The 12,152-nt window shown below is 46.0% G+C and overlaps 2 protein-coding genes across 5 annotated transcripts in view; both read left to right on the top strand.

Moving 5' to 3' along the window:
• Positions 1 to 185: 185 nt before the first annotated feature.
• HNRNPDL (heterogeneous nuclear ribonucleoprotein D like) lies at positions 186 to 4,172 on the top strand. Of its 2 annotated transcripts, XR_001331978.2 has the most exons (9): positions 186 to 371; positions 672 to 840; positions 929 to 1,090; positions 1,339 to 1,470; positions 1,585 to 1,699; positions 2,276 to 2,443; positions 2,626 to 2,722; positions 3,105 to 3,208; positions 3,903 to 4,172. XR_001331978.2 is itself a non-coding variant. In XM_005530307.3 (8 exons), the coding sequence occupies exons 1-7, from the start codon at positions 283 to 285 to the stop codon at positions 2,694 to 2,696; spliced, it is 906 nt and encodes a 301-aa protein (XP_005530364.1). In that variant the 5' UTR covers positions 186 to 282; the 3' UTR covers positions 2,697 to 2,722; positions 3,903 to 4,172. The 2 variants fall into 2 exon arrangements, 1 of the variants encoding a protein (XP_005530364.1); XM_005530307.3 differs by lacking the exon at positions 3,105 to 3,208.
• A 1,726-nt stretch (positions 4,173 to 5,898) lies between these two features.
• Positions 5,899 to 12,152, top strand: part of HNRNPD (heterogeneous nuclear ribonucleoprotein D) — an 8,992-nt gene continuing 2,738 nt past the window's right edge. For all 3 annotated transcript variants that reach the window (XM_088056632.1, XM_005530304.3, XM_088056631.1), the window contains exons 1-5: positions 5,899 to 6,101; positions 9,428 to 9,596; positions 10,346 to 10,507; positions 11,077 to 11,208; positions 12,044 to 12,143. In XM_088056632.1, coding sequence (XP_087912758.1) covers positions 5,914 to 6,101; positions 9,428 to 9,596; positions 10,346 to 10,507; positions 11,077 to 11,208; positions 12,044 to 12,143 — 751 coding nt within the window. In that variant the 5' untranslated portion in view covers positions 5,899 to 5,913. The remainder of the gene's footprint in view (positions 6,102 to 9,427; positions 9,597 to 10,345; positions 10,508 to 11,076; positions 11,209 to 12,043; positions 12,144 to 12,152) is intronic.

Here is a 12,152-nt window from a genome sequence, read left to right as displayed (position 1 = left end):
GTGCCCGGTGCGGCGGTGCCCGTGCCCGCCCCAGCAGCGGCACCGGCCCGGCCCGGCCCGGCCCGCGCGATGGCGGCCGCAGGGCGGCTGCCGCAGCCCCGCCGCGAGCCGCCGGGGGCGCTGCGGCGCCGGGCGGGAAAGCGGCGCTGATTGGCTGCCGGAGCGGGTATATAAGGGAGGCGCAGGCGGTGCCCGGATCTCTTCCGCCGCCATTTTCTGCCGGGCGCAGGTCTCCGCACTCTCCGCCGCTCGCACGAGCACCCCCGCCGCCCTCGCCCCGCCATGGAGGACTCGACCGAGATGAGCGGCGGCCAGGAGGAATTCGCCGAGGGCTCCAAGATCAACGCGAGCAAGAACCAGCAGGACGACGGGTAGGGCCGGGGACGTGGCGCGGGGGGGAGGTGTGGGGGAGTCGCGCGCCCATCTCCGCCGCCCGCCCTGCGGGGGTGGCTCGGTGTCTGGGGAGAGCGCGGCCTTCCCTTCCCGCACCACGGCCGCGCCCGCCTTTTGTGTCCCGGGCGGGTGACCCAGTTTCCGCGGGGCGGGGACACGGACGGGGGGGGGGGGGGGGGGCGGTCGGGGCCCTGACGTCACCGGCAGCCTATGGGGGCGCGGGGGGGGCTCCCCCGTCGCTCCCTCACCCGTGTCCGTACGCGTTTCCCGTCCTCCAGGAAAATGTTCATCGGAGGCCTCAGCTGGGACACCAGCAAGAAGGACCTGACGGAGTATCTCTCGCGGTTTGGCGAGGTTGTGGATTGCACGATCAAAACAGACCCGGTCACTGGAAGGTCGAGGGGGTTTGGGTTCGTGCTCTTCAAGGACGCTGCCAGCGTGGAGAAGGTGGGCGCTTTTCCTGCGGACCGATGGCGTGAAGCCGGCTTGTGTAGCTGTAGCGATCTGAGACTTTGTTCCTTTGTCTGCTTTTTAGGTGTTGGAACTGAAGGAACACAAACTGGATGGGAAGTTAATAGATCCTAAAAGGGCAAAAGCGCTGAAAGGGAAGGAGCCACCCAAAAAAGTGTTTGTTGGTGGGCTGAGTCCAGATACATCTGAAGAACAGATTAAGGAGTACTTTGGTGCTTTTGGCGAGGTATAGTATATTGGCATATAAGAACGCCTCTGATTCTCAAATGTAGTCTTGCCTCTCTCTTGTGAGGAGGGAGTTGGCCAAAACTAGACGTAGTTGAATCTATATGTTAATGATTTCATAAAATTGTAGTGGTCTGATTTATAGCTGCCAGAAGTAATCAGTATAGATTCTGCACTGCCAAACAGTTCTGGTGGCATAAAAAATTGCTTACAGATTTCTTGCATTGTTTGTATTAATTTTGATTTCAGATTGAAAACATTGAACTTCCCATGGACACAAAGACAAATGAAAGGAGGGGCTTCTGTTTTATCACATACACAGATGAAGAGCCAGTAAAGAAGTTACTAGAGAGCAGATACCACCAGATTGGTTCAGGCAAGGTGGGAAAACTCTTGTTCTTAGCATGTGAAATCTATCTCTGTAGGCTTCTGTGAAAGCAGCTCATAAAATACTCTTGGAATTCGTGATAAGTTAATGGATTTCTGTCCTTACAGTGTGAGATCAAAGTAGCACAGCCCAAAGAAGTGTACAGACAGCAGCAGCAGCAGCAGAAAGGAGGGAAAAGCAATTCTTCTGGTGGACGTGGAGGCGGAAGGGGGCGTGGACGGGGTGAGTGTTTTCAATGGTTCTATTAATATAAGTACTTACCAAACACTCAGGTGTTTGTAGATATTCCAGGTTGCAGACTGTGCAGATCTCACGCTTAAATCGAACGTGTCAAGTAGACTGGTAGTACATGGTGTTTTAGTGGTTATGGTTACGTGTTGGAGCTGAGGAATCTCTTCCTCTTCTCGGATTCAAGGTGAAGGGGCAAGGTGGATGTAGGGTGCTTTTGTACACCCTTAGTGGACAGTGTAGCCAGCGCAGTTACACTTTCGCTTGAAAGGGATACGCTTAATTTGCCTTGGGCGAGAAACCAGGAGCTGTTTGCTGAGGAGTAGGGTGGTCACTTGGCTGCAACTTCAGATGGATCAGAAGGAATCAGCTGTTTGTTACAAGTTAATGCATCTCAGTCTTTAAAGGTCAAGCAGTCACAACTCAGACCACGCCTTAAGGCTCATCCGGTGATGTTGCTTGGTGCTCAGCCAATTACTGATTATTCTCATATCCAAAAAGTTAGATAAAGGGGCGCAAGAGAGAAGTGAAATAAGTTTTGAAACTTACACTTGCTATACTTGGTTTCAGGTCAGGGACAAAACTGGAACCAAGGATTCAATAACTATTACGATCAAGGCTATGGGAATTACAATAGTGCTTACAGTGATCAGAGCTACAGTGGCTATGGAGGCTACGACTACTCTGGGTACAACTATCCCAACTATGGATATGGGCCTGGATACACAGATTACAGTGGTAAGTGGTTTTGCCTTCATTCTTCATCTTGATGCCCTCATCCCCTCTCTGGAACGTTGCTCTTACTCGGCACATGGCTCTAAAGATGAGATCTCTTGGTGTGCTGCTGCATGTGAAGTCTCTTTCTGAGGCTGGATGTTAATGCTTGTGGGTTCTGTTTTTTCCCCACATGCTACCTCCAGGCCAACAAAGTACATATGGGAAGGCATCCCGTGGCGGCGGCAACCACCAAAACAACTACCAGCCGTACTAAAGCAGTACCTAGTACCTGACAAACAGGTGTGTACATGGGCGCAAGCTCCACTCCGACTATGTCTAATCTAATTTAAAGATCAATAGACAAACGAAGAGTAAAAACTTGCCTAGCATGACTTTTCCTTTAATTAAGCTTTTGTTAACTTAAAAAATACTTTTTTTTTTAAAACCAGCTTTGCCTACGTGTCTATAGATCTTTAACTTTGTAAAGATGTGACTTTATCTTCTTTACTACTTCAGAAAAACATAAGAGTTTTTCTGGTTTGCGTTGTGTACCAGGTGGTCTAGAGGAATAATTAAACTTATTAGAAGTATTAACAGGTAAAGTACTGAAATGGGTACAACTTAAGGAAAACAAGAATGTTGTCTTCTAACTCTGACATTATACCTTGTTTGTACCCGCCAGCGGGAACTTCATTGCAGGCCGTGTGTCACCCTGACCACGTCTATCTCTGGGGTCGCACGTTGCAGGCAGAGCGCAAGGCATACACCAGAAAACGCTGTCCTGTGGTATGGTCTCTTCCAACTTCATGTACCAGCGTAAAGATTAAAGTGGAAAACTTCAGACTTTGGCTTCTTTTTTTAATCTTTTTTGGAGATTAAGTGTCTTTAACTTAAATGGTTTTTTACAGGAGTTAAAGTACATAAATGCCTTTACAGCTTAATCATTTGGTCTTCTGTTTAGTGTTGTATTTCAATTGTGGAACCTCATTTTAAATGTGCATTCTTTAAGATTTTAATGCTTGCTTTTTTCTTTTTATAGCTAATAGTGAAATCTGCAAACCAAAACGAACTTTTAAATCTGGATAAACATTAAAGATCATATGCATATGGACTGTCTGAACTAAAGTGACCTGACTTGTGTTGCACATAAGTCGTTTAGTTGTATAAACGAATAATCAGAAAGCCTTTTGGCAGTGTTTCCAATGGAAAAGAAGGAGATCCAGAGCCTGCTTACTTGTCTAAGTTGGGTGGTTGTTTTGGAGCAGCCTCCTAGATGGGCTGTATGGCAATAATTGGGAAAATAAATTACTGATGGGTAACTAAACAAACTTCTTGCGTTACCTTAATAAATATGCATATGATCTTTAACAGTGACGAAAGGAATATATAGAAGACTTAAAGCAGTTCATGAAAATGGACCTTTTAACAATTCTGTAGTAACTGTCACAGATCTGACATGCATTTTGTCTTGATTTTTTAGGTAGAGATACTGCAACAAAAAGCCATCTTGCAACGCGTTGTGAGTGAATGGAGGGTGGTCTTCGTGAGAGGAAATGACTATTTTGTAAAAGACTTTTAGTGTATGACACAACTGTGTCCAACTGTACATAGCGGCCGACTAGTTTTCTTTTATGGTTTTTACTTTCTTTTTGCCATTCATGTTATGACACAATGTGGACTTGTGTTTATACAAACTTTATTTGTATAATTTCATGTTAAAAGATTCTCTAATAAATGCTTACTTAAGTGAGTGTGTAGTCTTGCTGTCACCTTAAAGTGGTGTAACTATAGTTGTACTTGGATAGGAAGGCAGGTACCATTCTGGAGATAAGGGGTACTGTGAGAACAGGTCCATACACCCCATTCTTCCTCCTGATCTGTTCTGAGAGCACCAGAGTGCTTGGAATTGGCACCACTGTAGAAGACAGCAGAGTCATGTCCTGCCCTTTGCAGCAGTGAGGAGAAAGTGGTCTGTGGCACAATGCTGGCAGTTCTGTACATCTCAGGAGGGATCTAGAACCTATAGCAGCACCTTTTTAATGCTGATAGCACTGCTTGAGTTGGAGCTTTTCAAGGTTTTCAAGCACTTAAAACCTCAAGTATTCTAGAACTTAGCTTAATTACTTTCCTATACCACTTCTATTCCAATTCCCAGCAGGACATTACAAGTTATTTAGGGTCAGCAATTATTTTCTGTACAACTTGGTGCAAGTTAAGTGCTGTACTGGACTCTTGTCACCTGCATCAGAAAATGGGTTTCCCAGCTACTGCACGCTGGCAAGCAACAACTAAAAGCCTGAGTGGCTAATTCCTGGAGAAAGAGCACTGCATTAACCCAGCACACTTCTGGATCGGGAGAGTAGTTGGGATGAGTAAAGGAGCATAGGCATTTTGTCTGCAGCAAAAGGATTGCAGCAGTCTGCCTGAAGATTCGTTTGTTTCTCAGCACAAACACCTAGTAAAGCATCAAAATAAACCTTGCTTATTAAAGCTCACTGATGTCACTGACTACAGACTGAAGAATCGGCAAGAGACACTGCTGTGGCTTGAGTTCATATGCTGCATTCATGAGTGCAGCTGGATCTAGCACTGTCCTCAGCAGCTGAGGGGGTGAGGGAGACCTGTGCCACAAGGACATTGCTTCATTGCTACAGTGGTTTGCTAATACACAAAACCCCACTAAGAGCCAAGTTTTACTTCCATCTGTGATCCTCCCTCTCTAATTGGCCCTAGTGAAGTGCAGCTGTGTCCAGCTCTGGGCCCCTTAGCTCAAGAAAGGCAAGGGGCTCCTGGAGAGGGTCCAGTGAAGGGTCACAAAGATGATGGCGCTGGAGCATCTCTTAGGAGGAGAGACCGTGGAAGTTTGACCTGTTTAGTCTAGAGAGGACTGAAGGGGATCCCAGCAATGCACATAAATATCTCAAAGGCAGGTGCCAAGACGATGGTGCCACTTTTCAGTGCTGTCAAGTGACAGGACGAGGAGCAATGGCCACAAACCAAAGCACACCACGAGGAAGGACTTCTTAAGCTGAGGACGGCAGTGCACTGCAACAGCTGCCCAGGGAGGTCGTGGAGTCTCCCAACTATGGAGCTATTCCAAATCCGCCTCGACCTGTTCCTGTGGCACCCTCTCCAGACGCCCCTGCCTTGTGCGGAGGGATTGGACTGGACGATCTCCAGAGGTCCAGTCCAGCCCCATCGAGTCTGTGACGATCCATGTCGGCCCCAGGCTGTGGCCGCTCCCGGGGCCGTGCCGGAGCTCCCCCCGCGCCGCCTCACGGCTCCCTGGGGGCGGTGTCACGTGTCCCGCCCGCCGCGCTCCTTCCGGCCGCCATTTTAGGTTGGGTCGGTGGCGGCGCCATTAAAAACAGGGAGCAAGAGGAGGAGGGATCGGCGGGATCGGCGCGCTCGGCCGGGGCCGCCAGCGGGGCCGGGGCCTCGGTGGGGAGGCGGCGGCACCGGGGTGGCCGGTGCGGGGCGGCGGCGGCGCCATGTCGGATCAGCAGTTCGCTCTGGACTCAGCGGCGGTAGCGGCTGGCGCCGGGGGTAGCGCGGCGGAGCCGGCGGAGCAGCCTGAGGGGCAGGCGGGGGCGGGGAGCACCGATGGGGGAGGCGGCGGCGGCGGAATCGAGTCGGAGGGAGCCAAGATCGATGCCAGCAAGAATGAGGAAGACGAAGGGTGAGCGGCGGGGGTGGGTTGTGTGTCCCGGGAGGGGCCCGGCGCCCCCGGCCCGGCCCCGTTCGCCGCCCTGTTTGTTTACTTGGCGCCTCGGCGACGTCACGGGCCGGGTGGCGGGGGCGGTGTCTGGTCCCTTCGTGTACAAATGATGTTATCTGTCTCAAACTGCAGTCCCCTTGTACTTATTTTTCTTTCTGACGATGCCTTTTCAATGAGTTAAAGTGCGGTGCGTGCGTGAAAACCGTAACTCGGTGTAGCCGAATGCTCTGGTTGCAGCATTGCCCTGTGCTGCAAACATTACAGTGTATCTATCAGCTGTGTGCCAGGGGCGTCCGGCACTGGGACTTCTTCCCAGCCTAAAACATGCCTCTGCTCCTCACAGAACTTGCTTTGGGGAGGGTTGTGTTAGGTGGTGTGGTATCCGAACTTGAGAAGTAGAAGTCGAAAAGGCTGGAATCTTAGTCGAAAAAACTTGGGGGATTCAGGTTATGCACCACGAAAAGGTTTTTCACCTAGAGGGTGGTTGGGCAATGGAACAGGCTCCACAGGGAAGTGGTTACAGCATCAAGTCTGACGGAGTTCAAGACGCACTTGGTAAATGTTCTCAGGCACATGGTGTGACTCTTGGGGTGTTCTGTGCAGGGCTGAGAGTTGGACTTGATGATTCTGATAGGTCCCTTCCAACTCAGCATGTTCTGTTACTCTGTTTTATGGAGAGTAAAGACAGCTTTTAATCTTCATAGGGTCTCTGCTTGGAGCAGTGTCCCTTTTGTATTGCCGGTGAAATTTGTGTGTTATAAATCCAGTGACAGGACAGGCTGATACACCCTGCTGTCTCCTGTTGGGCTCGTGAGAAACTCGAGCTGCAGGTCTGTTTTTGGTCAAGGCAGAAAATAACCTGGATAAAGGATCACTAGCTACTGTGTTGCTGCAAAACCTTCTTGAGTGCCTTCTTCGTTCTGTAATGACCTGGGATATTGCTGAGAGAGATGTTAATAATCTGGGATAATGCAGACAGAGAGAACAGGAACCCTTTTTTGAGTATTTTGCTGGAATTAGAAAAAATTGAAATGGGTTGCTTTCCATTTATTCTTAACAGCTTCAAATACCTTTGGAGTTTGTATATTTGTTTTACTTATTACCCTTGAATACACACCAACTAAAGGGTTTTCATGGGCAAACTCAGGTTCTTTTGAGGCAACAGAGCCTAGAAAAAGTTACCTCTAAGCGGTGCAGTGACACTGGGCAGTGATTATATGTATCACACATTGACTTAATCTAGTTCAGTCTTTCTGACTTGTCAATTCTTAATGCTGTACAGGAAGCAAAATGTTTTGACGACGTTTCTGGTAGTGAAGGGAAAAAAGCGTATCTGTGATACTTTGTTTAGCTGAGGTTTGAAAGCTTTCCCAGTGCACTTCTGGTCACTTATTTTGGGAAACTGTATGTGCTGATGTGACTTCGACCAGACAGACTGTGGGCTAGGAAATGTATGTATTTTACAAGCTTTTGGCAGCACTGTGACGCTGCTCCTGAACTGTTGTGCTCATGCTTGTGGTGTGGACCTGACCTGAGCTCAGTTTTGCCTTGGAGCAGTAGTTTATGTAGGGGCAGACTGAAGCAGCCATGGTTTGTTGCTGTGTGACTGGGCTCAAAGGTGTGGTTATTGCGTGGAGAGATAAAAAACCTTCAGAGGCCGTTGGTTTCAAGCTCATGTTCAAAGCAGGGTCTGTATGTTAATATTGAGACAGGTGGTTTGTGTAGCAAGTGTCAGTTTAGTAGTAACTGCTAGAGCATCACTCCCCACCATGTGTCAGAAACACAGTGCTGCATCCTCTGTCTCTTCTGTTTGTCTGCTTAAAAAACCCTCCACAGAACAGCAAACAAGCTAAGGGCCTTAATGATGGGTGAACAAAGGGCAGAAAGCTCCTTTGATTTACTGTCTGTACTGGTATGAGGCTGCTGGGTTACCAGAGTGGACCATTTCTTCCATGAAGACAGTAAGAAGGCATAGATAGAAAGGACGGCTGGTACTTTGTTGAAGAGAAATCTGGAACTAATTGAAAGGATAAGGGATTGGTGCTCCTTCTTTACAGATTTGGAGATTTGTTGTAAAAACATCTGAAGCTCCTGAACCCCTTATCTGTATGGATGTTTGTCAGAAACTGAATGCTCTTGTTAGTTCTGTGAGAGCACAGCTAATTCAACAGAGGTAGTTCACACAAGCAGCTTTTGATTCGAGAGAGTTTGAGTTGTGGAGATACAATGCTCTTTTACGTGATTGGCAGGAATATTTGTGCGTGGGAAGTGGAAGGGTTTGGAACATGATACAGTGGTTTTTCAAGTTTTCTGATAACTGTGTCTGATTGTGAAATAAGTTGGGACAGTGAAAAAGGGCACAGCTTTGTAGAAAGTGCTTTTATAGATCACAGTGGATAATATTTTTTGGTTAGAGCTCATGGTAAAATCTTTATCAGTATTAGAAGAGATTATCTCAAATTAAATCTTCTTTTAAATGTATTCCTAAGACCTATGCCTCATAACCTGGAATGTTTCATTTATGTGTATACTGGCTTGAATTTTCCTCTTTTAATTTTTATTTTTTTTTATGCCTGTCTGACATGGTGGGATGGTTATGATTTGATTCTAAGCTTCCAGTGTGCTTTTGAAAATATAGGTTATGAATTATGTGCTGTACACATCTCCCCAGCAGCACTGGTATCATGGAAATATTGGAGAGACATTCTCTTGTTGATAATGGATTATGCCAGGTGTTTATATAAAGTTTTTGTGAGGAAAGAGAACTTCTGACTATTCAATACTTTACTTTTTCTTAACAGCTTTCTGGGAAAGAGAATTTGACTAAACTTCATTTATTTTAGTTTATTAATTTGGGCATATGCCCAGTCCAGACTAGTAGATAAATGCTTCTGTTGTAACCACGCTTCCTTTCAAACCTGCCTGTTTGTGTTTCTTGAGCATTTGTGTGGAGGCTCCACAGATAACTGAATGTAATTAACCCTGTGGTGGGAATATAAAGAGGTAGTAAAATATCTTTTTTGTCACTACTAGTACTTTCTTGGGACAGCAGAGTAAGCAGCCTCAGGAGAAGACATTGAAAGATGTTTGTGTATGTGGAAGTCTTTATCTGTCCTGGCCAGAATCATTTAAGCAAGTTGTCAAAAAAGCGCAGGCCTGTGCGTGTGTAGTGACATGACTGATAAAATCCTGCCAGTTCCATGCATTGGGTAATCGAGCTCATAAAGCTTGGCAGTGCAGGATTTTGGGTAACACACATTTACAGATTGACCAACTTGTCTTAACAGGAAAATGTTCATTGGGGGCCTTAGCTGGGACACAACGAAGAAGGATCTGAAGGACTACTTCTCTAAGTTTGGTGAAGTTGTGGACTGCACTCTGAAGTTGGACCCCATCACTGGGAGATCAAGGGGCTTCGGCTTTGTACTCTTCAAAGAATCGGAGAGCGTGGATAAGGTAGGATTAGTGCAATAAACACGTTCAAATTCAGGTATCAGAGATAAAGCACTCACTAGGATGACTGTAGATGTTGTTTGTACATCTTCTGGTAAAGATGATTCAGTGGTGAAGCATGTTTAATGTGCTTGTTGAAAATGCTTTCTTTTATGAACATCTTACTCGTCATGCTGTGTCCAGGACCAGCAGTGATTCCTGGGGTATGGATTTGGGCATGTACAAGTTCTGTGAGCCATTGGACTTGGGCAGTTGAAAAATACAGTTTACAAATGTCTGCTGTGGCAGCAGCATTTGCAAAGGACTTCCAGTCTTTGCATTCCAGAGCTGTAATGTGAACCCCTAGAGGAGAGCAGACAGCTTTGATACATTTGGGCTCTATCCAAGCGAAAATTAGCTGTTAACTTTTCTAAAATGCTGTGGATACAGCACACAGAAAAGTTTTCACCTTCATGACCTTTGTGATATCTAAAGTACAAATTTTTTTTAACTTCATAAGGTCTGAGGATGAGAAGAGTACATTTTGAGAAATGTTATACTCTTGCTTCTGCTGGGTAATAGGTGGTTCCAGTCATTAGAACTGTCTCTGTCAGTGGTAGTGATCAAAAATGGCAGAACTCTTTGTTTTTGTGCAACAAATTATTGTTGTGATTCAAGTATTGAAACTGAAGCAAATTTGGCATTACTCAAAACATCAGTGAAACATTTAGCTTTAACTAAGCTGAGTAAGATTGTGTTTTAATTTTCCTCAGGTCATGGACCAGAAAGAACACAAGCTGAATGGAAAGGTCATTGATCCAAAAAGAGCTAAAGCCATGAAAACAAAAGAACCTGTTAAAAAGATTTTTGTTGGGGGTTTATCTCCAGACACACCTGAGGAGAAAATACGGGAATATTTTGGAGGTTTTGGTGAGGTATGTGGTGAAACAAACTGCTTTTACTTGTGGAACTTGTTCTGTCTTCACAAATTTATTAATAAAAAGCATTGGTCAGTTGAATGAGATGCTCTTCAGCCACCCAAACTCATCTCCTGTAGCACAGATTGAGACAGATTTGCCTAAATTCTGTGCAACCGTGTAGTCTCTGTCTCTCTGTCCCCAGTTTTTGGTGGTGCAGATGAGCTAAGTATCACTGAAGTTTTTAAAAGCTGGTCTTGTATGAACTTGCTGCAGCTGCTGCTCCCCTATTGGTTATCAGATGGTGCCAGCTTCAGGTCATAACTCTGTTCAAAGAATTTGGTTGCTAAATATGTGCCTTCTTACAAACTTACAGACAGTTCACTCTGGACTAAAGACTTTAACTACTGTTTGCCTAGGAAGTCTCGTGTGCCATAGGTACAGAGAACTTTGACTCTGTATTTGTAGTCAGGTCACATTGTCATATTCAAGTCTAAATAATTTCAGTTAACAGGTATGACCTGTTAGAAGGATTTTGCAGTGACGGGAATGGCAGGATAAAAGGTAAAATCACTGTCTTCCACCAGGTCGAATCCATAGAGCTCCCCATGGACAACAAAACTAACAAGAGGCGTGGATTTTGCTTCATTACTTTCAAGGAAGAGGAACCAGTGAAGAAAATAATGGAAAAGAAATACCACAACGTTGGTCTTAGTAAAGTAGGTGGCTTTTTCCTAGAGAAACTGGACCATGACCGTAGAGGGAATTACATTCAGTTGCATTTCTTTGGGGATGATAGTCTGCCAATACCTGTAAGCATTATTTTTCACATGTAGGCATTGGGCCCATAAAGTATTTATATAGGTGACTGTTACCTTAGTTTCTGAGCTGGGGGGTATTTCAGGTGAGGTTTTGTACTGCACCCCCATGGGGAGAGGGCTGGGCCCCAGCACATGTTTCATCGTGCAGCTCCCACATTCTCCAGCAGCGTGGGTGGAGTGCTGTGTCACTGATCTGCTGTATCAGGCAGCACCAGGTTTTCCTGGTAGCTGCGTCTTTGTGTGCGTGCTTGTTATAAGCAAATGTCAGTTTGTCTTAGAGAGCTTCCAAAACTGAAATGAAATGGGAAGTTAAGCTTCCTTGTTGGAAGCATTCTTTTCAGAAACCTGGTTGAATTTCAACCTGGTAGCATATACTCGTATTGTAGCTAGACTGGTACTTGCACAAATATGTGGTGGAAGCTTCAGAATAAAGTTGAGTTGAGTTTAGCATGTTGACCAAGCTCTGGTTTGATTTCACTTTTCCCACATGAATAGACTAGAGGTCTAGTTCAAAGGGAAAACAGGCATACAAAGAAGCAAGCATTCTTTTCAGAATGGGTTCTAGTGTGTCTCAACTGTTTTCAGGTTAGACAGTGTAAGCTATCAATTTTTTTTTCAGGGAGGGCACCAAGGTGACCAAATCCAATTTTTTGTTTAGTGTTCTGTAAGTTTAAGGGTGATGTTTGGGGGTTATCTTTGCTGATTGCATCTCACTCTAAGTTTCCATTTCCAGTGTGAAATAAAAGTAGCCATGTCAAAGGAACAGTACCAGCAGCAGCAGCAGTGGGGGAGTCGGGGAGGATTTGTTGGAAGAGCTCGAGGGAGAGGTGGAGGTAAGCTTG

This window comes from Pseudopodoces humilis, chromosome 6 (genome assembly GCF_049639895.1).
Source record: "Pseudopodoces humilis isolate 2021_Gansu_Grassland_sample_001 chromosome 6, ASM4963989v1, whole genome shotgun sequence".
Lineage (NCBI taxonomy): Eukaryota > Metazoa > Chordata > Aves > Passeriformes > Paridae > Pseudopodoces > Pseudopodoces humilis.
The sequence above is the reverse complement of the archived record's forward strand: the minus strand, read 5'-3'. Positions and strand labels throughout refer to the sequence as shown.